General features: G+C 39.5%; 1 protein-coding gene across 1 annotated transcript in view; it reads right to left on the bottom strand.

The window, feature by feature from the left end:
* MYO3B (myosin IIIB) overlaps positions 1-24,426 on the bottom strand; it is a 575,113-nt gene that overhangs the window by 232,638 nt on the left and 318,049 nt on the right. Inside the window, 2 exon segments of the mRNA XM_049887401.1 lie at positions 13,996-14,201; positions 17,217-17,294. Of these exon segments, the coding sequence (XP_049743358.1) occupies positions 13,996-14,201; positions 17,217-17,294 (284 nt within the window).

Here is a 24,426-nt window from a genome sequence, read left to right as displayed (position 1 = left end):
CCTCCACCTCTAAATGAATATGTTTAAGTATAAACTGTACATTGCTCCGGTAGATTGGGGAACTCAATTTGAGGTTCATACCTCAGAGTTCCCTCTTGCAAGGCTGAGAAATAAACTCTTTCTTCCTCTCAAAACCAGTGTCTGAGAGTTTGGCTTCTTGCACGATGGGCACCAATCCATTGGTCCAGTTTCCTGTGGGTGAAGGAGGGGCTGAAACTGGAGAATTTCCTAACAGTTAATTTGAAAATAGCTGAGCTGCTGCAGCCAAGGAGAGTACCATGGAAATGCCAGAGTCCATAATTCTGCTCAGAGGGGGAATCTTTTTCAGCTGGGACCCCTTTCAGGGCATTCAACTTTTTGCCACAGGAATGGCAAGGCAGGGTTCCTTTATTGCCCCAAAGAGGCAGAAAGCAGAAGGTGAATTCAGAACCCAAGGTAAGCTGGCCAACAACCTAATGCAGAAATGGTGCATGCAGAAGGAAAAACTGCAGACCCATAGAAACTGGGTTGTCCCTAATCCTTAGTGAAATGGAGTTAGAAACTTTTCAGAAATCCTCTGCATAGTATTTGAAGTGTAGTTTTACGAAAGATATGCTTAAGTTAACTCTCTAGTAAAATGTATATAGTGCTTATTCCAAAGTTAACAATCAGTTGGTATCCATAAAATTTTTGTTGTTTTTAGAAAATTCTAAATTCAAAGTCTTCTCCAGGTAGATATAGACATGAGCTTGGTGGACCTTTTTACATTGTTATAGTTGATTTCTGGAGCACAGAATGGTCAAAACAAGGGAGAGTAGATGAGTATTATTTTACCCTATCTTTCTGTTAACATGGTTAACAGAGCCCCTCAGGCCATTCTTCAAGTGGGGCTGACTCAACCCCCTGGCTCTTGACCCAAGGCCCTGCTAATCATTCCCCAGGGCACAGTGATTGGTTCGGTGGTTGGCATGTGGTCCTATCTTGGACAACGAGAATGTTCATTGTGTGGGAACTCTCTTGCTACTGATGTTGCTAAGCCTATAAGAGGCAAAGCCAAAGATTCCAGGGACCATTTTTGCCAACATGTAAGGAGAATTGCCTGGCTGATAAGAAACTCAAAGACAAAAAAGTGAAGGAAAGAGATAGTGGCTTGAGGCAGGGCCAAGATAGTACAGGAGTCAGATGCTTCCAGTGAACCCGTTTACAACAAAGACCCAAAAAAACAAGTGAAACAATTACATTTATGACAAGCTAGGAGCTCTGAACATCAAAGGCAAAGTTAGAAAACAGACTCAGCAGCAGGTAGATGGAGAGGCGGTTCAGAAGTGGAGAGGAGTTGCCGAACCTGAATTGCCAGGATCCCTCAGGCACTATTCCCAGAAGCAGCTGCAGCAGCCTGATAGTAGCAATGGGCTGCAGTTTCCTCAGGAAGAAACAGCCAGCCACACAACCCACTCACACCTCTGGAACCAGAGAAGAATGTGCTCTCGGCAAAAGCTAAGTACTTGCGTATAATTTGCTGTGCCCCTGGCCCCCAAGCTTCAACAAGGTCTCAAAACAAAGAATCAAGGGATCCTCTGGATGAAGATGCCTTCCCGGAATTACCAGAAGCAGAATACAAAAGATTAATATATAGAACCCTTCAACACATCAGAAAGGAGATCAGGCAATACTCAGAATAAGCCAAGGAAAACACAGATAAAGCAGCTGAAGAAATTTAAAAAGTTATTTAAGAACACCAGCAATCAGAAATTCAGAAGATTAACAATAAAATTACAGAATTAGACAACTCAATACAAAGTCAGAAGGGCAGAATTGAGCAAGTAGAAGGCAGAATTGGTGAGACTGAAGACAAAGCACTTGGCACCAATATATTTGAAGAAAAATCAGAAAAAAGAACTTAAAAAAATGAAGAAACCCTAAGAATCAAGTGGGACTCTATCAGGAGAAATAACCTACGAGTGATTGAAGTACCAGAACAAGCAGGGATAACAGAAAACACAGAGAGAATTGTTGAAGATTTGATGGCAAAAAACTTCCCTGATATCTTGAAAGATGAGAAGGTATCTATCCAAGATGCTCATCAAACTCCACATAAGATAGATCTTAAAAGAAAGTCACCAAGACATATTATAATCAAACATGCCAAAACCAAATATAAAGAATGTTAAGAGCAGCTAGGGATCAGTCACCTACAAAGGACAGTCAAAGAGAATAAGCTCAGACTACTCAGCAGAAACCAGGCATGCAAGACAGTAATGGGATCACTTATATAAAGCATTGAAGGAAAAAAATTGCCAGCCAAGAATCATATATCCAGCAAAACTGTCTCTTAATTATGAAAGCAAAATAAGGATATTTCCAGATAAACAGAAGTTTAGGGAATTTGTAAAAACCAAACCAAGACTACAAGAAATACTAAAGTGAGTTCTCTGGTTAGAAAATCAATAATATCAGATATCAACACAAGACTAGAACACTGGACAGAGCAATCAGATGTCAACCCAGTTAAAGAAATCACAAAAATAAACCAACATTAAAAAAAAAAAATGCTCAAAACAGGGAAACAGCAATGTCATTATGTAAAAGAAGGCAATATTAAACAATAAAGAGAGACTAAGAAATGTAGTCATAGATCTTTCATACGGAGAGGAAGATAAGGCAATATAAAGAAATAAAATTTAGGTTTAAACATTGAAAAATAGGGGTACATATGAAGGTAACCACAAAGAAGACAAACAATCCTACTCAATACAAGAAAAAAACAGAGACTCAGCAGAAACAAAATCAACAACAAATAAGAGGAAAAGACAATATATAAACATAAACTGCTCAGCACAAAAAATTAAGTGGGAAAAAGAAACTGCCAACACACAAAAAAATGACAGCACCAAACTCATACCTACCCATAATTGCGCTGAATATAAACAGACTAAACGCACCAATAAAGAGACAGAGAATGGCAGAACGCGTTGAAAAACATGATCCGTCTATCTGCTCCCTATGAGAGTCATACCTTAGAATTGGAGACACAAGCAAACTAAAACTCTAAGGATGGAAAAAAATATATCAAGCAAACAACAATCAAAAAAGAGCAGGAGTGGCAATATTAATTTCTGACAAAACAGACTTTAAAGTTAAATCCACCACAAAGGATAAGCAAGGACACTGTATAATGATTAAAGGGAGAATATACCAGAAGGATATAACCATATTAAATATTTATGTACTCAAGGACAGGGATGCAAGATACATAAAATAAACTCGAAGAGTATCGAAAAATGAGATAGACAGTTCCACAATAATAGTAGGAGACTTCAACACACCACTTTCGGCAAAGGACAGCACATCCAGAAAGAAGCAGCTCTATAAAAACACAGAAGATCTAAATGCCACAACCAACCAACGTGACCTCCTAGACATACACAGAACACTCCACCCAACAGCAGCGAAGTATACTTTCTTTTCTAGTGCACATGGAACATTCTCTAGAATAGACCACATATTAGGTCATAAAGCAAGCCTTAGCAGAATCCAAAACACTGAAATATTACAAAGCATCTTCTCTGACCATAAGGCCATAAAAATAAAAATCAATAACAGAAAAAGCAGGGAAAAGAAATCAAATACTTGGAAACTGAACAATACCCTGCTCAAATACAACTGGATTATAGAAGACAACAAGGATGGAATAAAGAAAGTCATAGAATCCAATGAGAATGAAAACACTTCCTATCAGAACCTTTGGGACACAGGTAAAGCAGTGCTCAGAGGTCAATTTATATGAATAAATGCACACATACAAAAAGAAGAAAGGGCCAAAATCAAAGAATTATCCCTACAACTTACACAAATAGAAAAAGAGCAACAAAAGAAACCCTCAGGCACCAGAAGAAAGCAAATAATAAAAATTAGAGCAGAATTAAATGAAATAGAAAACAGAAAAACAACTGAAAGAGTTAGCAAGACTAAAAGCTGATTCTTTGAAACAACTAACAGAATTGATAAGTCATTGGCCAAACTAACAAAAGAAAAGCAGGAGAGGAAGCAAATAACTCAAATAAGAAATCAGATGGGTGATATTACAACAGACCAAACTGAAACTAAATAAAAAAAAAACACGTCAGATTACTTTGAAAAATTATACTCTAACAAATTTGAAAACATAGAAGAAATGGATGAATTTCTAGAAACACACTACCTACCTAAACTAACACAAAGAGAGGTAGAATAACTAAATAGGCCCATAACAAAAGAAGAGCCTGACAAGGTAATTAAAAAACTCCTAACAAAAAAAAGCCCTGGTCCGGATGGCTTTACTGCAGAGTTCTATCACACTTTCAGAGAAGAGTTAACACCACTACTACTAAAGGTATTTCAGAGCACAGAAAAGGATGGAATACTCCCAAACTCATTCTATGAAGCCAGCATATCCCTGATACCAAAACCAGGTAAAGATACCACAAAAAAAGAAAATTACAGACCTATATCCCTCATGAACTTAGATGCAAAAATCCTCAACAAAATTCTAGCCAATAGAATTCCACAACCTATCAAAAAAACAATTCACCATGACCAAGTGGGATTCATACCAGCTATGCAGGGATGGTTCAAAATTAGAAAAACAATTAATGTAATCCATCATAGAAATAAAACAAAAGACAAGAACCACATGATCTTATCAACTGATGCAGAAAAGGCATTTGACAAAGTTTAACACCCATTCATGATAAAAACTCTCAGCAAAATAGGAATAGAGGGAAAATTTCTCAACATAATAAAGGGCATTTATACAAAGCCAATAGCCAACATCATCCTAAATTGAGAGATTCTGAAAGCATTCCCCTTGAGAACAGGAACTAGACACCACTCTTATTCAACATTGTGCTGGAGGTCCTAGGCAGAGCAATTAGGCTAAATAAAGAAATAAAGGATATCCAGACTGGTAAGGAAGAAGCAAGAGTGTCTCTATTTGCAGATGACATGATCTTACGCAGAAAACCCTAAAGAATCCTCAAGGAAGCTACTGAAACTAATTGAAGAGTTCAGCAGAGCATCAGGATACAAGATAAACATACAAAAATCATTTGGATTCCTCTACATCAACAAAAAGAACATCGAAGAGGAAATCACCAAATCAATACCATTTACAGTAGCCCCCAAGAAGATAAAATACTTGGGAATAAATCTTACCAGAGATGTAAAACACCTATACAAAGAAAACTAAAAGCCACTGCTGCAAGAAACCAAAAGAGACCTACATAAGTGGTAAAACATACCTTTCTCATGGATAGGAAGACTTAACTTTGTAAAAATGTGTATTCTACCAAAAGCCATCTATAGATTTAATGCAATTCCAATCCAGATTCTAATGACATTTTTTAATTAGATGGAGAAACAATCACCAACTTCATATGGAAGGGAAAGAGGCCCCGGAGAAGTAAAGCATTACTGAAAAAGAACAAAGTGGGAGGCCTCACTGTGCCTGATTTTAGAGCCTATTATATGGCCACAGTAGTCAAAACAGTCTGGTACTGGTACAACAGGTACACAGACCAACGGAACAGAATTGAGAATCCAGACATAAATCCACCCACACATGAGCAGCTGATATTTGACAAAGGCCCAAAGTCAGTTAAATGGGGAAAAGACAGCTTCTTTAACAAATGGTGCTGGCATAACTAGATATCCATGTGCAAAAAAATGAAACAAGACCCATACCTCACACCATGCACAAAAACTAACTCAACATGGACCAAAGTCCTAAATATAAAATCTAAAATGATAAAGATCATGGAAGAAACAATAGGGACAATGCTAAGAGCCCTAATACATGGCATTAACAGTATACAAAACAGTACTAACAATGCAGAAGAGAAACTAGATAACTGGGAGCTCCTAAAAATCAAACACCTATACTCATCCCAAGATTTCACCAAAAGAGTAAAAAGGTTACCTACAGTCTGGGAAGAAGTTTTTAGCTATGACATTTCCAATCAGCATCTGATCTCTAAAATCCACATGAAACTGCAAAAACTCAACTACAAAAAGACAAATAACCCAATCAAAAAATGGGCAAAGGATATGAACAGGTACTTCACTAAAGAAGACATTCAGGTAGCTAACAGATACATGAGGAAATGCTCATGATCATTAGCCATTAGAGAAATACAAATCAAAACTATAATGAGATTCCATCTCACTCCAACAAGGATGGCATTTATCCAAAAAACACAAAACAATAAATTTTGGAGAGTTTGTGGAGAGACTGGAATACTTATACACTGCTGGTGGGAATGTAAAATGGCACAACCACTTTGGAAATCAATTTGGTGCTTCCTTAAAAATCTACAAATAGAACTACCATACGATCCAGCAATGCCACTCCTTGGAGTATATCCTAGAGAAATAAGAGCCTTTACATGAACAGATACACACACACCCATGTTCATTGCAGCACTGTATGCAATAGCAAAAAGATGGAAGCAACCAAGGTCCCCATCAATGGATGAATATATAAATAAATTATGGTATATTCACACAATGGAATACTTCTCATCGATAAAGAGCAATGATGAATCTGTTAAACATTTCATAACATGGAGGAATCTGGAAGGCATTATGCTGAGTGAAATTAGTTGTAAAAGGACAAATATTGTATGAGACCACTGTTACAAGAACTTGAAAAATAATTGAAACATAAGAGAAAATATTTTTTGATGGTTACCAGAGTGGGGAGGGAGGGAGAGGGATTTTCACTAATTAGATATTAGATAAGAACTATTTTAGGTGAAGGGAAACAAAACACACGATACAGGAGTGGTCAGCGCAAGTAGACTAAACCAAGAGCAAAGAAGCTTCCTGAATAAACTGAATGCTTCCAAGGCCAGTGTAGCAGGGGCAGGGATTTGAGGACCATGGTTTTGGGGGACATCTAAGTCAACTGGCATAATAAAATCTATTAAGAAAACATTCTGCATCCCACTTTGGAGAGTGGCTTCTGGGGTTTTAAACGCTAGCAAGCGGCTATCTAAGATGCATCAATGGGTCTCAACCAATCTGTAGCAAAGGAGAATGGAGAACACCAAAGACACAAGGGAATTATGAGCCCAAAAGACTGGGCCACATAAACCAGAGACTACATCAGCCTGAGACCAGAAGAACTAGATGGTGCCCGGCTATAACAGATGACTGCCCTGACAGGGAACACAACAGAGAACTCCTGATAGAGCAGGAGAGCAGTGGGATGCAGAACTCAAATTCTCATAAAAAGACCAGACTTAATGGTCTGACTGGGACTAGAAGGACCCCGGAGGTCATGGTCCCCAGACCTTCAGTTAGCCCAAGACAGGAGCCATTCCCAAAGCCAACTCTTCAGACAGGGATTGGCCTAGACTATTGGATATAAAATGATACTGGTGAAGAGTAAGCTTCTTGGAAGAGGTAGACACGAGACTATGTGGGCAGCTCCTGTCTGGAGAGGAGATGAGAGAGCAGAGGAGGTCAGAAGCTGGCTGAATGGACACAAAAATAGAGAGTGGAGAGAAGAAGTAAGTTTTTGTATGAGAGACTGACTTGGTTTGTAAACTTTCACTTAAAGCACACACACACACACAAAAAAGATATTGGCTTCGTAATGTGGTTTGATGCCCTGGATTCAGATATATCTTTGGGATTTCTTAGTTATGTAAGGTAATATATAAGCCTCTTTTAATTTTTGCTCTAATTACTTTGAGCTGAGTTTTAATCACTTGTTATTGAAAGATTCCTGACTAATGCAGATTCCAAGCAAGCAGCCTGCTTTTACAACATATTATTTTAAGAAGGCATATTCTGTGGTGTGTTAAAGAACTCCATGTGGTTGTGTTTTTGTGTGTGTGTGTGAGCTGAGAGGTGGGGATAAGACAGGTCCCCAGGCTGTGGAAAATTCCACTGCCTCAAGCAGCTTGCCTGGCAGGCCCTGTAGCTTTACATTAGAATCCAGGTTCCTTTGCTTGGCAGCCAGGCAGCTTTACATTAGAATTCTGGTTCCTTTGTTTGACACGCCCTGCCCCGTAGCTTTACATTAAAATTCTGGGTTCCCTCTCCTTAACTGCTGCCCCAAAACTAGAGGAAACTGGCGGAAGCTGGTTTAGGTGTCATGTTGATCTCATACACAGGAACTTCCCCACCTCTAGGTGGAGTTTAACCGCCATTTTTTGAACACATGATGCATCAAGTTATATGTACACCTGCACAGTATGATTAAGAATGTTGCTGATGTAACTTGTATGAACTTCCTACTTGTAAATCCCTTAAAAGTGACCTTTCCCTTCACCCTTGCTGAGCAGTCTTGGTGGTAGCAGCCCCAACTGTCTCGTTTCCTTGCATGAGGAAATAAAGACACCTTTCTACTCCCCCATTGTGATCTCTCCTTTATTGGCTGAGATGAGTCATGCTGAGCAGAACTTGAGGTTTCTACTCAGCAACAGGAAGACCAGAGAGAAGACGCTGGAAAGGTAGACAGGGGCCAGGGCAGAGAGTCTCCTCTGTTCTATTAAGCTTGTTTTTTTTTTTTTTTTTCGATTCCCCAAAAAATTACTGTTTGATGTAGAGAGAAGTAAGGTAAATTTGTTCCAAAGTCACCCTTTTAACATATTAACCTCTAATAATAGCAGTCTAAAGCTAGGTTAAAGAATTTTAAAGCTGGGCTTCTTACTTTTTATTGATAAAGAGCTACTTACGACATATGTGAAATCTTATGCTCTAACAATCTAGACTTTATTTTATTATGCAAATGAAACAACCTGAACAAAGCCAGCTGTGTGTATCTGTCACGTCCTTCAAAAGAGCAAGGAGAAAAGAATAGACATGAAATGCTAAGATAGTGATGAAGGAGAAGGAGTAAGAGTTTGATTCCTTTCAACAAATATTTATTAAACACCTAACTTGTGCCAGGCACTGTACTGGAGAGTACAGATATAAAGTTGGCTGAAAAATATGCCTGCCTCCCTGGTTAAGTTCAAGGTGAGAAACAATTTCAGTGAGATGCAGTAAGTGCTATGAATGAAGCTGATTAGAGGGACTCCTAACCCAGACTAGGGATGCCAAGGAGGGTATCACAGACAAGATTAAAGCCTGGCTGAAGTCCTAAGGAATCAGCAGAGGTTAGCCTAGTTAAGTAGCCAGATGGAGAGGTTGGAGAAGGGGGCTCAAGCACACAGCATGAGCAAAGGCACAGAAGCATGGCATGGCTTGGGGGTTTTGGAAACTCCAAGTAGTTGAGTTTTGTGAGTTGAGGTGAGAAGATAAGAGAGAAGAGACTGAACGGTGGGCAGGGGCTAGATGAGGGAGATTCCCGTTTACTAGGTGGAGGGGCTAGAGCTCATCCACTGGGAGTCTAGATGGCCATTTCAATCAAGGATTTTAATCAAGAAAGAAACATGCTGCGATAGAAATTTTAGATAAATCCTTGTCTGGTGATTTCTTCGGAGAATCTATTTAGCAAGCTATGGCAAGATGGTATGCAAAACTACTTTAAAAGGCCTAACTAGAAGTAGAGTCTCAATTCTGTGCCATGCTCTATTAATATCTAGTTTCAACAAGGATGCCAAGACAATTTAATGGGGGAAAGAATAGTTTCTTTTCAACAAACGGTGCTAGAACAACTGGTATTTACATGCAAAAGAATGAAGTTGGACCCCTACCTCACATCATATATAAAAATTAACTCAAAATGGATCATACACATAAATATAAGAGCTAAAACTACAAAACCCGTAGAAGAAAACACAGGCATATATTTTCCAGACCTTGAATTACGTGATGGTTTCTTAGATCTGACACTACAAGCACAAGTGACAAAAGAAAACAGATAAACTGGACAACATCAAAATTAAAAACTTTTGTGCCTCAAAGGACACAGTCAAGAAAGTGAAACGACAAACCACAGAATGGGAGAAAATATTTGCAAATCAAATCATGTATCCAGAATACAGAACTCTTACAATCAAACAATAAAAAGATCAATAACCGAATTAAAAATGGGTAAAGCATTTGAATAAACATTTCTCCACAGAAGACATACAAACTAATAAGCACATGAAAAGATGTTCAACATTATTGGTTAGAGAAATGCAAATCAAAATCACAGTGAGATACCACTTCATACCCAGTAGAATGGTAGGAATGTGAAAAACTGGAACCCTCACAACTGGTGAGAATTATTAACTGGTACAGCCGCTTTGAACACAGAGTTACCATACGAAAAAAAAAAAAAAACCCTTTGCCGGCAAGTTGATTCTGACTCATAATTACCGTACAGGACAGAGCAGAACTGCCCTATAAGGTTTCCAAGGAGTGGTTGGTAGATTAGAACTGCAGACCTTTTGGTTAGCAGCCTAATGCTTAACCACAGCACCACCAGGGCTCCAGAGTTACCATATGACCCAGCAATTCCACTCCTAGGTATACATCCAAAGAACTGAAAATATGTCTATGTAAAAACTTGTATATATATATACACACAGCAGTATTATTCATAATAGCCAAGAAGTAAAAACAATTGAAATGTCCATCAACTGATGAACAGTAAACAAAATGTGGTACATACATACAATGAAATATTGTTAGCCCGTAAGAAGGAATGAAGTACTGGTACATGATACAACATAGATGATTGTATAAATCTCAAAAACATTACGCTAAGTGAAAGAAACTAGACACAAAAGGCCACATGTTACATGATTCCATTTATATGAAATACCCAGAAGAAGCAAATTTATAAAGACAGAAAATAGATTAGGGGTTGCATAGGGTTGGTGAGGTTGGAGGGAGAAGAGGAGTTAACAGCTAATTGGTTCTGGGTTTCTTTTGGGGATAATGAAAATGTTCTAAAATTAGATGGTGGTGATGGTTGCACAACTGTGTATATACAAAAGAAAACACTGAATTATATACTTTAAAAGGGATTTTATATATGTGAATTATCTCAATAAAGCTGCTATTAAAAATAAAAGAAAAATAATAAAAGGCCTGGGCTAAAGCCCTGGGAGAAGAAATGGGAGATTTCCAAGGGAATCTTGTTGAGAAACTTTGGCAGGTAAAGTCAGCAGGGCTCAGTGTTGGCATGTTTGCAGGAAGTGAGGGAGAGAGAAGTCAAAAGGTGGCACCTAGTTTTCTGGAGAGGAAGTGGAATAGAAGGTAGAATGAGATGAAAGAGATTCCAGAACACCACAGCTTTCTGTGCCATCATGAGAAGAAATGGAAGATGCTAATTGAAGGTGAACAAGAAGAGTTGCATTCTGTTTAACAGCTATTAGGGGTCAGGTCTGGTGGATGCAGGTCTGCCATCCTATGAACTCTATTGGAAGCATGCCTGTCTGAGTAATGCCCAGGAATCCACATGCAAACCCTGAAAATCTTTAGGATGCAGGCTCTTTGTATTCCTGCCTTCTTGTCATGCAGATGAGGAAGTATCTTTTACAAACAGGTTACATGCCAATACTAAATAGGAGACTAAAACTCAGGTCTCCTTACTAAATTGCATAATTTAATACATTAATAAACCATTAGACTTTGAACTGAATGTGCTGCTCTGTCCTTTGGATATTTGTCAGAACACATTCCTACACATGTAGTTTTATAAGTGCTTGCCCCAGTGTAGACCGTCTGCTTCAGTCTGTTAACTGAATGTTCACAGTTGATTTCTGTGATGGCCCACAACACTTCTGCTTCTAATAGGTTTCAGCTACTCATCCAACACTGCCAAGTGGCCTCTTCCCTATTTACCGAGAACAGATAAACTTCCATCCCTCCTGGCCCCATTGATGAGATGGTATTGGGGACACCCCCTTTCTGAAAGGATCCACGGATAGTGGATAAGCAAGGACACTTCTGAGGCATTGTGCCAGAAAATTCAAAGATGATGGAGGCAAGGAAACACTTTAGGTTTGTCCAAGTCTGCAAACTTGGGGTGACTTGAGTATTGGGGAAGACCTTCCCAATTCTGGAACCCAACAACATAATCCCTAAAACTCCACCTTTCGGGTATACAAGTAGAGTTTCAGTCCTGAATACCAGAAAATACAAAAATGTAAAGAGTAACATTAAACAAGACTTTATCTTTTATTTACCTCCACTTGATAAACCTTGAATGGCTCTATTCCCTGCCTTTGATTGTTTTGTCTGCGTATTTCCTGCTAAGAGTTTACAAAACAGCACCCTTGAACAGTAAGATAAGAAGCATACCAATTTGTTTAGTAACATCAAGGGGGAGAACTGCTAGCTCATCCATTTTGTTGTTAAGATGCTCAAAAGGATCAAAATACCAATTAACTTACTGGCTCAGAAAATCTTTGATACCCTCAGATTTACTGACATTTTGAAACTCCTGTTCATACTTGCCTAATGGTTTTCTGATTACGAACAAAGACATGCCAATCTGTTTAGCATTTGACCTGTTTTCTTAAATATTTCTATGTATCCAACTCTTAGTGGCTAAAAATAGTTGACTAGTCACATTCATGAGCTAAAATAAACTTTTTTTCTTGTTCCACCTCCAAATTTAAGAGGAAAAAAAGGCTCAAAGACACTTTTGTTTAAAAAGCCATTTCCTTCTTATTTTTAATTTAAAAGCTCTCTTTGCGAGAATTTTTTTTTTTTTTCCTGGCCTTTCCTTTTCCATAGAATTCAGCGATGTTTGGAAGACTTGATGAAGCAAGCGACCATATTTAGGATCCATTCTTCCTTGAGAAAAAATTGGAAAAATAACCTTTGGCATAAATTATAGAATGGAGGTTAAAAAGAAACTAAAATATCTATATGGGATCGAACTGACAACAGCAACTCAATAGATTAGACAGGAACCTTAGGGGGCAGTGAGTTTATGTTATGTATATTCTCAATAATAACAACAAAAAAAATTTAGAAAAAAAATACGCTAAAGATGCCTGATGGGTGAGGTAGATTTTATGATGGATCTCAGTTTCCTTCTCTGGATACTTTCAGACAGAGTACTTCTCAGAGTGGTTTTTTGTTATTGTTCCTCTTTTCTTTGCAGAACATTCTTTGAAAATTCTACCTATAATCATATGTACACACAAGGCATCCCTATGGCAGTTGTGCAGGAAAGAGAAGCATTTCATTCACAGGTAAAAGCAGTGTCTGGGTTTAGAAGGCTCCACAGCAATTTATTTCAGTGAACATTGATTGAATGCCTATTACAAAGCAGTGGGCTAAGGAGTCTAAAAGTGTGAACAATGAAGCCAGACTGCCTGAGTTCAAATCCTGGCCCTACCATTTATTAGCATGGACCTTTAGGTAAGTCACTTAATTTCTTCCCGTGCCTCAATTTCCTCACCTATGAAGTGGGGATGATAATAGAACCTACCTTATAGAACAACCTTATGGTGTTGTTCTATGGATCAAATGAGATAATACATTTTAAGACAGTGTGATATAAATATGAACTATCATATCAGGCCATAACCCATTGCCGTAGAGTTGATTCCGACTCATAGCAACCCCACAGGACAGAGTAGAACTGCCCCGTAGGGTGTCCAAAGAGCAGCTGGTGGATTTGACCTTTTGGTTAGCAGCAGAGCTCTTAACCACTATGCCACTGCCATATACCATATATATGGTATGCCATATCACACCAGACACTGGGAGAGAGGAGTGAGTGTTTGGGTGCATTTTCATTTGTCGGAATCTTGATCTACTTATAGAGGGAGACTTTCATCATACTAACTGACCATGGAAAATTTGAGAACTAAGGATATAAAACACGTAAATGTCTATAGACATTTATTTTTTAAAATGTGATCAGAAGGGAGCTTAATTCCTCCAGACCCTCGCGGTTGAGTTGGAGCTAGAAGAGCTTGCACAAAAAATGCAACATTCAACCAAGAAACGGAAGCTGATAACTAGCCAATTACCTATTGGAAGGAAATGGGCAGGAGGAGCAATCCCAGGGAATAGGGATGACCAGGGTAGAACTATATTTAACGTAAATATTTCCAAAGATGCCTGCCTGACCTTTTCACAAACTCTTCAAAGAGGATGCGGTGTGAATATCCCTGCTGGCGGATGCTGACTGTCTCCAGGATCCCTGTGGAGCGGAGCTGGGCCAGTACTCTCTCTCGGGAGAACTTCAGGGCCTCTCGGTCATCATTGGGTTTAATGCAGCGCACAAAGTGAGGCTGTCCCACCACCATTTTGGAGAGCAGATCCATCAAAGAATACTACCAGGAGGAAAAAAGTCACATGAAATGAAATTACCACAACACAATCTACCTACTATTTGCCATCAAGTTGACCATGACTCATACCAACCCCATGTGTGTCAGAGTAGAACTGTGCAACATAGGCTTTTCAATGGTGATTTTTTGGAAATAGATTGCCAATCTTTTGGACTCCAATCTCCAACCTTTCAGTTAGCACTTGAGCACATTAACCATTTGCACCTCCCAGGGATTCCTCCACAATGTAATAGATATTTGTAACCCAGGCCTGCAAGGACCTCTAGAACAGTTAAAGCCTTGTGGACAACTCATGGAGCTCTTTGAGGTAGAACAGAAAACCACAATAGGAGGTGCTAAGTTCTGACTAGTATTTATAGCTGCCCAAGGATTCAAATGCATTCTTTAAATGTCACTGGTGACAAGCAGGAGCCCTGGTGACAGAGTGGTTAAGGGATCAGCTGCTAACCAAAAGGTCAGCAGTTCGAATCTGCCAGCTACTCCTTGTAAACCCCATGGGTCAGTTCTACTCTGTCCTGAGGGGTTTCTATGAGTCAGAATCAACTCAATGGCAATGTGTTTGGTTTGGTACCAAGCAATATCCCCGGTGGCAGAAATTTAGCTGTCTAAGAACATGCTCCAGGTTACCCCACAGAATTAGAATGCCCATCTCTGGTCTTCCAAGGCAGTATCTATAAACTGTTTTGGGAATTAAAAAATGTCCAGCTTTAGTCTGATGAGAAACTAGTTTGTTCTGTAAACCTTCATCTAAAGTACAATTAAAAAAAATATATATATATAGATATGTATATAGATATGTATGTAAAAAAAAAATGTCCAGCTTTAGGGCTTTTAGTTATTTCTTCAGCTTAAGAACCATCAGAAAGTCTAAGCACCACCAGGAAGTCCAAGCAATTCCTACTTATACTATTTGTAATGAGTTAGGGGAAAAGTGGAAAAATAGAGAAAGAGAAGAAGAAAACAAAAACATTAGAGAATAGGGAGATTATGATGAAGATCAACTAACGTATTCCAAGAGATTGGTACAGGGCTCTCATAGTGGGAAATGAGGATCTACCCCAAACCCAAACCCACTGCCGTCGAGTCGATTCCGACTCACAGAGACCCTATAGGACAGAGTAGAACTGCCCCATAGAGTTTCCAAGGAGCGCCTGGCAGATTCGAACTGCTGACCTTTTGGTTAGCAGCCGTAGCACTTAACCACTACGCCACCAGGGTTTCCAGAAATGAGGATAGGATACAGAAAAACAGATGGAAGCTTGTGCAGGGGAAGCCTCTGTTGTTTCCCAGGGGCATCCATTTTTGGAGCTCCTCTTTTGGACCCTCCTTCCAGGGTAAGTTATAAGCCACAAATGAAATCAATTCCATTAATTCATAAGCACACCTCTTACTGAACAAAAACAGTACTCCCAGCTTGCTAATGTACCTTATTTTTCAGATTTAGCATTTGGAGGCCTATTGTTACACCTCAAAGCTTTATTTTGCAGATTCAAATTGATTGTCATGGTTATGTTTCTGAAACTATTAGGCAGATCTTATCTGGTGATGAGGAGATGGATCTTGAGGATGACTTCACAGAGTCAATCAAAGCCTCCAAATATCATGAGAAAACAAAGACACCAAGGGTTGCTAGGAGGATGAGGATATAGCCTCCACCTTAGGGGACAGGACTAGAGTGGTTCTCAAGATAAGAAACAAGTAGTAATTAGAAATGTCCAAACATCAGAGGATGAAGCAGAGGTTGAATGCCCACCTGCCAGAGAGGGTGTCGCAGGGGTCACTGTATGGGATGGAGGTCTGGACTCAAAGGCTTCTGGGGACCCTGCAATTCACATGTGAGCCCAATCCTAGCCTGGCTCTGAAGCACAAACGAGGACTCTTTGACTTTAAATCTTTCTTGCACCAGGGAGCTTTCTCTGGAGACTTCTAGATAGATCTTGGCTTCCGGACTCTGCCCTTCAGCCTGCCTGGTTCCTCCTGCTTATGACTCAGCTTCCCACTCACCTGACCTCCCATCCCTGCCAAGCCCCTTCCTGTGCCAGTCCCACCTACAGCCTTATTCTACTACTCCCTGAGACCAGTTCCATCTTTGGCCTAACAGTATCACTACCATTAAGCTATTGGGCCTTAGCTCCTGTGGTAGATGGTCTCTAAGGGGCTTCCAACTTTAAGGCTCTATGATATGAAGATAAACAAATCTGTGTAAAATGGTGCAAGTGTACCTGTGTCTTATCTTTCCTATAAATGTGCATTTTACAGAGGCCTTCTTGAGATGATGTTTTCATTCAAAGGTATCATTTTACCAGATGAAATAATAGGGAACTAGGAAAGAAGAGGTGGAAAGTAATTGGGCCCAGGAAAAATCTCAAAATGGATCAACTCAATCTAGGAAAATAAAGTTGATGCTAGGAAAATAAAGTTGATGCTAAGACAGATTCTCTCAGTATCTGAACTTGATAAGCCACCTCCTGGAATTTTATCAACTATCATTCAATATGGAGCCCTGGTGGTACGGTGGTTAAAAACTCGGCTACTAACCAAAAGGTCGGCAGTTTGAATCCACCAGCTGCTCCTTGGAAACCCTATGGGGCAGTTCTACTCTGTCCTACAGGGTCACTATGAATTGGAATCAACTTGATGGCAACGGGTATGGGTATGGTATACTATTCAGTATGTTGGAAAAGAGGCTGACTCCAGTAGCTGTAAGGGTAAGAATCTGCACATTCAATGGACAGGGCTATAGGCCTTTTGACAGAGAGGGGCCTCTACAGACATTTAAGATTTCATCTCATCTTTCTAAGATCAAAGAACTTTGTACTCAGAAATAGGTTCCCTGCTATAATTTTCTCCTCCCACTACTCCTCCAACCCCATTTTCCTTAACTGGCTCTTGTTCTTTGTCCTTGTTTCAATGACTCTATTGTATCTGTGCTCTTGTGGGAAGGCTTGGCAAGCCCTTTTTGGAAGTATGTAGAATATGGATCAAGCAGAACCGTACCCGGAAGTAAGAAGCTACGGTTTGCCTCTTCATGTTGGTGGTTTCTTCTGGATGCCGTATCACCTCCAGAGTGTCCACCTGGAAGAAAAGGCAGAGGGAAGTCATTTGAGAATACAGGAGCATAACTCACTCTCTGGATTTTTCACAATCTGAAAGTGGAATATCTGAGGGGCCATGGTATCTAGAACACAATAGTGTGCGCTATAGGAAGAATTTTAAAAGATACATAGCAGAATAAAAGGATCTGCGCTGTTCTACTGCTTTGACAACATGATTTCACTCTGTGAAGTACTGCATGGTCTCAGTAAAAACTCCATCAGTGTTATTTCCATACTTCTCCACGTTCCAATGGGCCCCTGTTAAGTTCTCCAATAATGTCACATGAAACCTATTTTTTTTATTGTGTTTTAGATGAAGGTTTACAGAGATTAGTCTCTCATTGAACAATTAATACACATGCTGTTTTGTTACAATGGTTACCAACCCCATGATGTGTCACTACTCTCCATTTAGTCTTAGAAACCAAACTGTTTCTTAAAAGAAAGCCAGACAAAGGCCCATGAGGCTGGGTGATCAGAAGGACAAGAGCCCAAAGCCCAGGTTGTACTACAGGGAATTAGGCAAGTGCCAGTTTCCTTCCATTCAGTCAGGCCCTTATGTGGCAACGCACCTCCTGCCTCCCACAGCTCCCATATGCTCTCTGTAGACAGGAGCTTGCGCGCCAAATCACTAGGGAACCCTGTGGGATACACCTGTTCCAAATCAACTGTCCTGACTACGTGGGCTCACTGGTGGGGATTTATGAATGAAAACAATTATAGGTATCAATTGTAAACAGCCCGCAATTTCTTATTGTAACTCAACGACAAAAGCCCCGCTCCTGCAAACACAAAGCTATTTGGCTTGCAAAGTGCATGAGTGCAATTTCAACGCCATATCTACATCTCAGCTGTGGCAGCTTCCCATCTGCTCCAAACAGGTGGCAAGAGTATGAAGCAGGAACGTTTGAACTAAAAGACAGGGCTGTCAGCACGTGTGTTCTGCTTGGTGGACTGCTGTCCAGGCAGCCCCTCCAGGTGGGGAGACAATGTCCGCAGCCTTGCTCAACAAAGGTGGAACATGGGTGCTAGAAATAAGGGGGCACTAGGGGGAATAATAAGACTTACCGGGAGGGGTTTTTAGGGCACTGTGTGTAAAATGGAAACACTTCAATAGGATTGGATAAAGAAAACAGGTTCGTTTAAGATGGGGAATAAACCTGGAGCTAAGTTTTCACAAACTAGAAATGAATCCTAAATAGTGAGCAGGAATATGACCCGAGTGAAAAGATATAGGGGGCAGTGCAGTTTTCTCTTTTATGTGCTGCAGACTGGATGCATTTTTATAGCCATCTGTATATTTATATGCAGCTGAAGCAATGATACAGTGGCTTGTAGGATTGACTTTTTATTTTTAATGAGAAAGGAGGAAATGAAAGCTTGTGTGTTTAGAAAGGATGCTGTTCTAACATGGAAAAGTGAAAAACAAACACAACAAACCTGCCCCAACTGCAGAGATGGTATTGGACTCTCCAGAGTCATTTGATAGATCCACACTGAAGGTCTCCTTCTCCACCTTACCCCTGTTATGGATTGAATTGTGTCCCCCAAAAAGATATGTTGAAGTCTTAGCCCCTGTACATCTGAACATGACCTTGTTTGAAAATAGGGTTTTTCTTCTGTCATGTTAATAAGGCCATACTGTAGCAGGGTGGGTCCAAAAACTAATCATTTGGAGTGGTGACTTATAAAGGATAATACACACAACACACACACACACACACACATACAGAGGGAAAAGACCACGCGAAGATTCGCCTACCTGCCAAGGAACGCCAAGAAATGCCTGGGACTACTGAAAAGAAAGGACCGTCCCCTGGAACCAATCCCCTGATTTAGACGTCTAGCCTCCGGAACTGAGACAATAAATTTCTGTTCTTTAAAAACACCAACTTGTGGTATTTTTGTTACAGCAGCACTAAGGAACTAAGACACCCATGTGGAGATCAGAGCTCAGTGCCAGAGAGGTTTTGGGTCAGACCGAGCTAATCAGGACTGAGAAGAAAAAGATCTTGGCTAGGGTCTGTATTATGGATTGAACTGTGTCCCTCTAAGATATGTGTTGTATATCCTAACTCTGATACCTGTGGGTATAATCCCATTTGGGAGTAGGGTTTTATTTGTTATGTTAATGGGTCCTATCAATGTAAAAAAAAAAAAAAATCAATGTAAGGTACATCTTAAACCAATCGCTTTTGAGATATAAAAGGAATATATTAGGCATAGGAAGCACAGATGGAAGAAGATAGATGCCATGCCACTTGAAGATCACCAAGGAACTGAGAAACAGATGAAATGAGACAAAGAACTTCCCCTTTGAACGAGAACGAGAACAAGAATGAGAGAAAGTCTTCCCCTAGAACCCGTGCCCTGAAGGACTTCTAGCCTCCTAAACTGCGAGTGGGCAGTTCTGCTCTGTCCTGTAAGGTTGCTCTGAGTTGGAACTGACTAGATAGCACCTAACAAAAAACAAAGAAACTGTAAGAAAATAAATTTTTGTTCATTAAAGCCACCCACTTGTGGTATTTCTGTTATGGCAGCACTAAGAAACTACGACAGTTGGCTTTCAGCTGAACTGTAAATCCTGAGAGTTTCTTCACCTTTTATTTTCTTTCCCCTCACCTGGTCCTTCACATATACGCATGCATCAACACCCACACACATTTAACTTTTGGGAATTTCTCTACCACTTCCTTTTTTGTTCAGAGATCCTCCCTGAAGAAGCACCTCTTGTCCTGAACCACACTTAGTTCCTTTACTCCCTTTTAAGTTAGCCAGTGAGTGCCAGCCCCTCAGTTTCAGGCTCACAGAGAATGGTCAGCTGAAAAGCTCATCCATATTTCTGTATTATGAGGTATTGATGGATTTGCCTGTTGCTTTCCTTTAAACACACAGCGACCCTTGCATTTTAGGGTTTAACAGTTTAAAAAAAACAGAAAATTCTTGACATATGTTCATTCTGCTGAGACACAATTTAAAATAAATAATATGTATTGTTTTGAAGATTAGTACATGTATCCTGCAGCAAATTTGAAAAACAACAAACAACAGAATGAAGCACCAACTTGTACTCTCACAGTTGTGAGGCAGGTATGGGCAGGTGTGAGCTCCTAGCCAGTGGGTGCCCCGTCTGATGACTCGGTATCTGTATCTCTACATGACTTTAAGTCCTGTCTTTGTAGTCACACACACAGTCATTCCTGGGACCTAAGTAAAAGCCTGTTCTTTGTTATAAAAATAAAAAGAATCTGGTAAATGCTAATGCCAGTCTGCAGTTCATCACCTACATTTTCAGTACCGTATTTTATGGAATAAATGATATGCTATGATGGTGTTTTCTAATTTAGGAATTTGGAAAGGTCTTGGGATGGTCAAGGGTCTCTTGCATATTTGCATAGTCACAAGGCTCTCCTGGACACAGGGTGGAACTAAAAGAAGGAATTTCTACGTAAAAGAAGTTATCTTTCTCAGCCCATCAAACCTCTGACTGCACGAGATCTACTTTGGAACTCCAAAGGCAACCCCAAAAGCTCAAAACCAAAAAGGCTGAGAAGGCTGTTGTCTGACTTAAGAGTTTGTCTTCCTGAGCTAATTTAGTTATAGTAGCGTTAACCTGAAGGAGAGTTGGTGGTGCAGTGGTTAAGCACTCAGCTGCTAACTGAAAGGTTGGTGGTTTGAGCCCACCAGCCACTCTAGGGGGAAAGATGTGGCAGTCAGCTTCTGTAAAGATTATAGCCTTGGAAACCCTATGGGGCAGCTCTACTCTGTGCTATAGACTCGTTATGAGTCATAATCAACTCGATGGCAACAGGTTTGGTTTTGTTTTGGTTAGTGTTAATCTGACTATACTAGGCCCAAGATAGGGTCACGTATGCTAAATCGCACATCAGTAAACTGAAACCTAGCTAGTTTCTGTTTCCTGTAAATGCCTGACCTTTCCAGGAGCTGAAACCTAAGTAATCAACTGACTCTCCCAGAAATGGAAACATAAACTAGCCAATCAGGACTTGCCTGCTCAGTTTAACCTTATTCAAAATTTCCCATTAATCCCAAATAAGGAAAGAAAATGCCCGCTAGCCAATCCAAAATTTGCCTAGCATAGCTTCCTTGTTCTTGTGTGTCTGTGCCCATAAAAATCCTTCCACTTTGTACTATATAATCTGCCTAGGAAGCAAAGGCTCTGTGTCTCTGAATTTATGTTAACTTTTATGCCCTTGACTAAAAAAGCAAGCCACCTGGCTTTGAAAAGGCTAAGGTTTTTAACCTTTAAAAACTTTGGTTAAATAATAAAGCATTATTTCTTGGGACCTATGATAAATCCCTGGCAACTCTGAGACTTCCTGAAAAGCCACAAAGGATTTGTTCCTGCTTTGCAAGGAAAAAGTGCTAGAAAAGAAATAAGGCTTATTTAATGTGTTGAGTTAATGTGAAATGTGTGGTCAAATCAAGAGAAGTGTCTAACTTTCTTTGGGTTAAAAATTTATGAGCCAATGTCTCTTATATTTTGCCTATTAGACAATAAGAACATAATTATTATCAGTCATAATTTTAGTTTTTTTGTTTTTTTCATTTGTTAACTTGGTTACAACTTTATTCTTAAATTCAAATCTAGCAGCATTGAAGTCAAGGAGTTTCAACTGAGGGTTTACTCTGCTTACCTCTAATAGTTTTATCAATATTCAAATGTTAGAAACTTGATAATCCTGGTATAGCCTTGGTATATCCTGACTATATGTTTTATATTCATTATTTTGTTATGTCTCAGGATTATTATATGCTACATCTAAACTTATTTTTCACTAAGGATTATGGTCATCCATTTTCAAAAATTAGAAAATAAGGTAGATCACTACTTTTACAGGTTTTGTCTAAAATTTTATTTTGGGTTGACTTCTAGTTTGCTTTGCACTACTGTTTAACAAATTCTCATCAGATCTTTCACTTGTATGACTGAGTTTTTATCAGTAATAAATTTACCATGTTGGAATCGACTCAAAGGCAACGGGTAGGTAGTAGGTAGGTATTTTTAAGTCTTATCATCTGCAGATAGTTCTTACTTTAATGTCCTGAAGGGTCCTGCCGTGAACCACAGGCCAGAGTTTTTCACCAAAAGGGACCCATAAAGAGAGCTACGCCAGGTATTTGGACAAGACTTCTAATTGACACTGCTTATACCACTGGAATTTTTTATTTTATACCACTGGACTGACTCAAGATTTCCAGAATTCTTATGGAGAAGTTAATGGGTTCATGACTGCTGATCCAGGATAAATGGAACAGAATTTAATTACAGGGCTGAGTGGACTAAAAGATCATTATGAGTTTTATGTGGGGGATATTACTGATGTCTTAATGTTCTGTTTTCTAGATAAAAAAAAAAATCAATTTCTCTTTTCTCCTAAATGATCTATATAACCTAATAATTTAATAGACTATGTATATGCAAACAAAGATGAAATATCGCTTCTCTCTCCCTAACTCCTCTTGAATTGGCAAACTATTAAGGAGTGTTTTTATTTTTTATGGCAATATAGTTATTTGCGTAAGTTCAATAAGAATCTGTTCCCCTTGTTAACTGGGAAATCTTGGTTATATAGCCAAGCTTTGACTGAAATGTCATATTTGAGAGTGGTTATCAGGCAATCAGGTATGACCAGAGCTTCCATCAAGGCAGTTTATACGATAAATTACCATTCTTGCTGCATCTCTGTAAATAATAATGATCAGTCGTATCTTAAATCAAGAAAAACTTGGCTTTGAGATTGTCTTTTGATTGAAAGGAGGGTGACCATAGAGAGAAAATTTGTTTCAAAAGGAAATTATGGAAAGCCCTCGTGAGCTACTGAATTGTAGTTTTTGTTCACTGCCTTTGAGAAACCACAGGCAACTAATGAGTTTGTCTTCTCCTTGTAGATTAGAATTGTTCTTGTTACCTGGTTTATATTGTTCTCTACATAAACCAATTAACCAAGAGGAAAATTTGGAAATATGAGGCTAAGGCTGAAAGCCATGAAATAATTGACCAAACTGCCCTCAAATCACGATCCTTTGAAAAAGAGAGCATTAGTTGGCTGTTTTATAACGATCATAATGAAGCCTCCACCAAGACTTTCCCCAGTTCTGCCGCAGTTCCCTGCCCCCCACTCATAGCCCAACAAGCCACAGCTTCTAACTGTGGTTTGGCCTGACCATGCTGCAGCCATAACCACAGTTTCAATTTGGTGCCAGAATCCTGCACGTGTGCGAACCAAGATTTTAGCGCATGTGCAGGACCTGAAGAGCTGTGTCCTTAGTCTGTCCTTGGACATGAACATCGCCTACATGATTCAACATCTGGACCTCCAAATGTTGACATGGGAGGGCTAAGGGCGGAGAGTTCCAGGCACTAAACCCAACCCTCAGATGCCATTGGAAATAAAAAGCTGCCCAACCCCTCAGACAGGGAGCACATGGCCTTATGGTCGCTAGACCCCATGTTGCTCCTTGTAGGCGCAGACAATAAATTTCCACTTTGTTTCCCTTGCCACTGGTGGTGTGGCATCCATCTTATTTCAATCGGCTAATAGGACAGGACAAGAACCCTTGTTTGGTTAAATAATACTCTTAGTTACTGAAATTGGTTTAAATTATCTAAACATATATATATATATATATATATTTAAGGTTACAATTGCTATTAGAAGCGATGGCTGTGTTAATAAGTAGACCATGCAATACACACTCTCTCTGAAATAATACAGATACAGATAATTCCGGTATAAAAGAGATTAGTTCTTGATTATTTACCTGCTTCCCAAAGAGGAGTTTGAGCTTCGGTAAAAGCAAACTGTTGTGTATATATGTTAATGGCACTTAAGTGAAAGTATACTGAGATACAGTTTTAACAGAAGTTCATGTCCGGGGTACAACACATGCTGCAGACGCTCCTCATGCATCTTGTAATTTGTTTCACGGTTAGAAAATCTGGGTTCATGGATTAGATAAGCCTTTCAGACCATTGGTTTATGCATTCTCCTCATTTTGTCCTTTTATATTAAGCTGTTAAGCTGACTGGCATCTGGGGTCTTAAAACCTTTCTAGTGGCCATCTACGGTACAGCAAATAGTCTCATT

Source organism: Elephas maximus, chromosome 6 (genome assembly GCF_024166365.1).
Source record: "Elephas maximus indicus isolate mEleMax1 chromosome 6, mEleMax1 primary haplotype, whole genome shotgun sequence".
Lineage (NCBI taxonomy): Eukaryota > Metazoa > Chordata > Mammalia > Proboscidea > Elephantidae > Elephas > Elephas maximus.
Note: the sequence above shows the minus strand (reverse complement) of the source record. Positions and strands in the feature narration are given on the sequence as shown.